The 574-nt window shown below is 51.7% G+C and overlaps 1 protein-coding gene across 1 annotated transcript in view; it reads left to right on the top strand.

Annotated features, from left to right (window-relative positions):
- Positions 1–574, top strand: part of LOC119587434 (pancreatic triacylglycerol lipase-like) — a 63,913-nt gene that overhangs the window by 54,276 nt on the left and 9,063 nt on the right. The window contains exon 2 of the mRNA XM_037936165.1: positions 68–413. Coding sequence (XP_037792093.1) covers positions 75–413 — 339 coding nt within the window. The 5' untranslated portion in view covers positions 68–74. The remainder of the gene's footprint in view (positions 1–67; positions 414–574) is intronic.

Genomic DNA, 574 nt, shown 5'->3' with positions numbered 1-574 from the left:
ACGCGTGCATTCATCCGTGCATTCAACACATACTCATGCAAGTATTAATGCGCGGTGTATTTTCCAGGCGCGAGATGGAGGCGACCGTCAGGATGCGACTGCTCCTTGTCGTCGGGACGATGGGCGTGGGCGCGAGCAGCTTCCTGCTGCAGATGCAATATTGCTTCGGGGAAATCGGATGTTTCGCGACGAACACCGACTTCTACCACCCTCTCCGGCCCACCAATCCCACGCCCATTTCCCGCGAGGACCTGGACCTGACGTATCACGTGTGGAGCCGCGAGGACCAGCTGGGGACCATGGTGCGCGCGGCCAGGATCGCGGACATCCTCAACACCACGCTGAAGGCCTCCAGGAAGACCAAGGTGCTCATCCATGGCTACCTCGATAGCGAAGGAGCGACGTGGGTCTACGTGAGTGGTTTCGCCTTTATTTTCTCCTGAATAAAGATGGATAAATAAGGGATAGATAAGCAGATAATTAACTGGATAGATAACAAGTAACAAGGTGGTTAAGTATACATCGTTTATGATACTTTGGACTCATAGAACAATTTTTTATAGTCGAAAATATG

This window comes from Penaeus monodon, chromosome 22 (genome assembly GCF_015228065.2).
Source record: "Penaeus monodon isolate SGIC_2016 chromosome 22, NSTDA_Pmon_1, whole genome shotgun sequence".
Classification (NCBI taxonomy): domain Eukaryota; kingdom Metazoa; phylum Arthropoda; class Malacostraca; order Decapoda; family Penaeidae; genus Penaeus; species Penaeus monodon.
The sequence above is the reverse complement of the archived record's forward strand: the minus strand, read 5'-3'. Positions and strand labels throughout refer to the sequence as shown.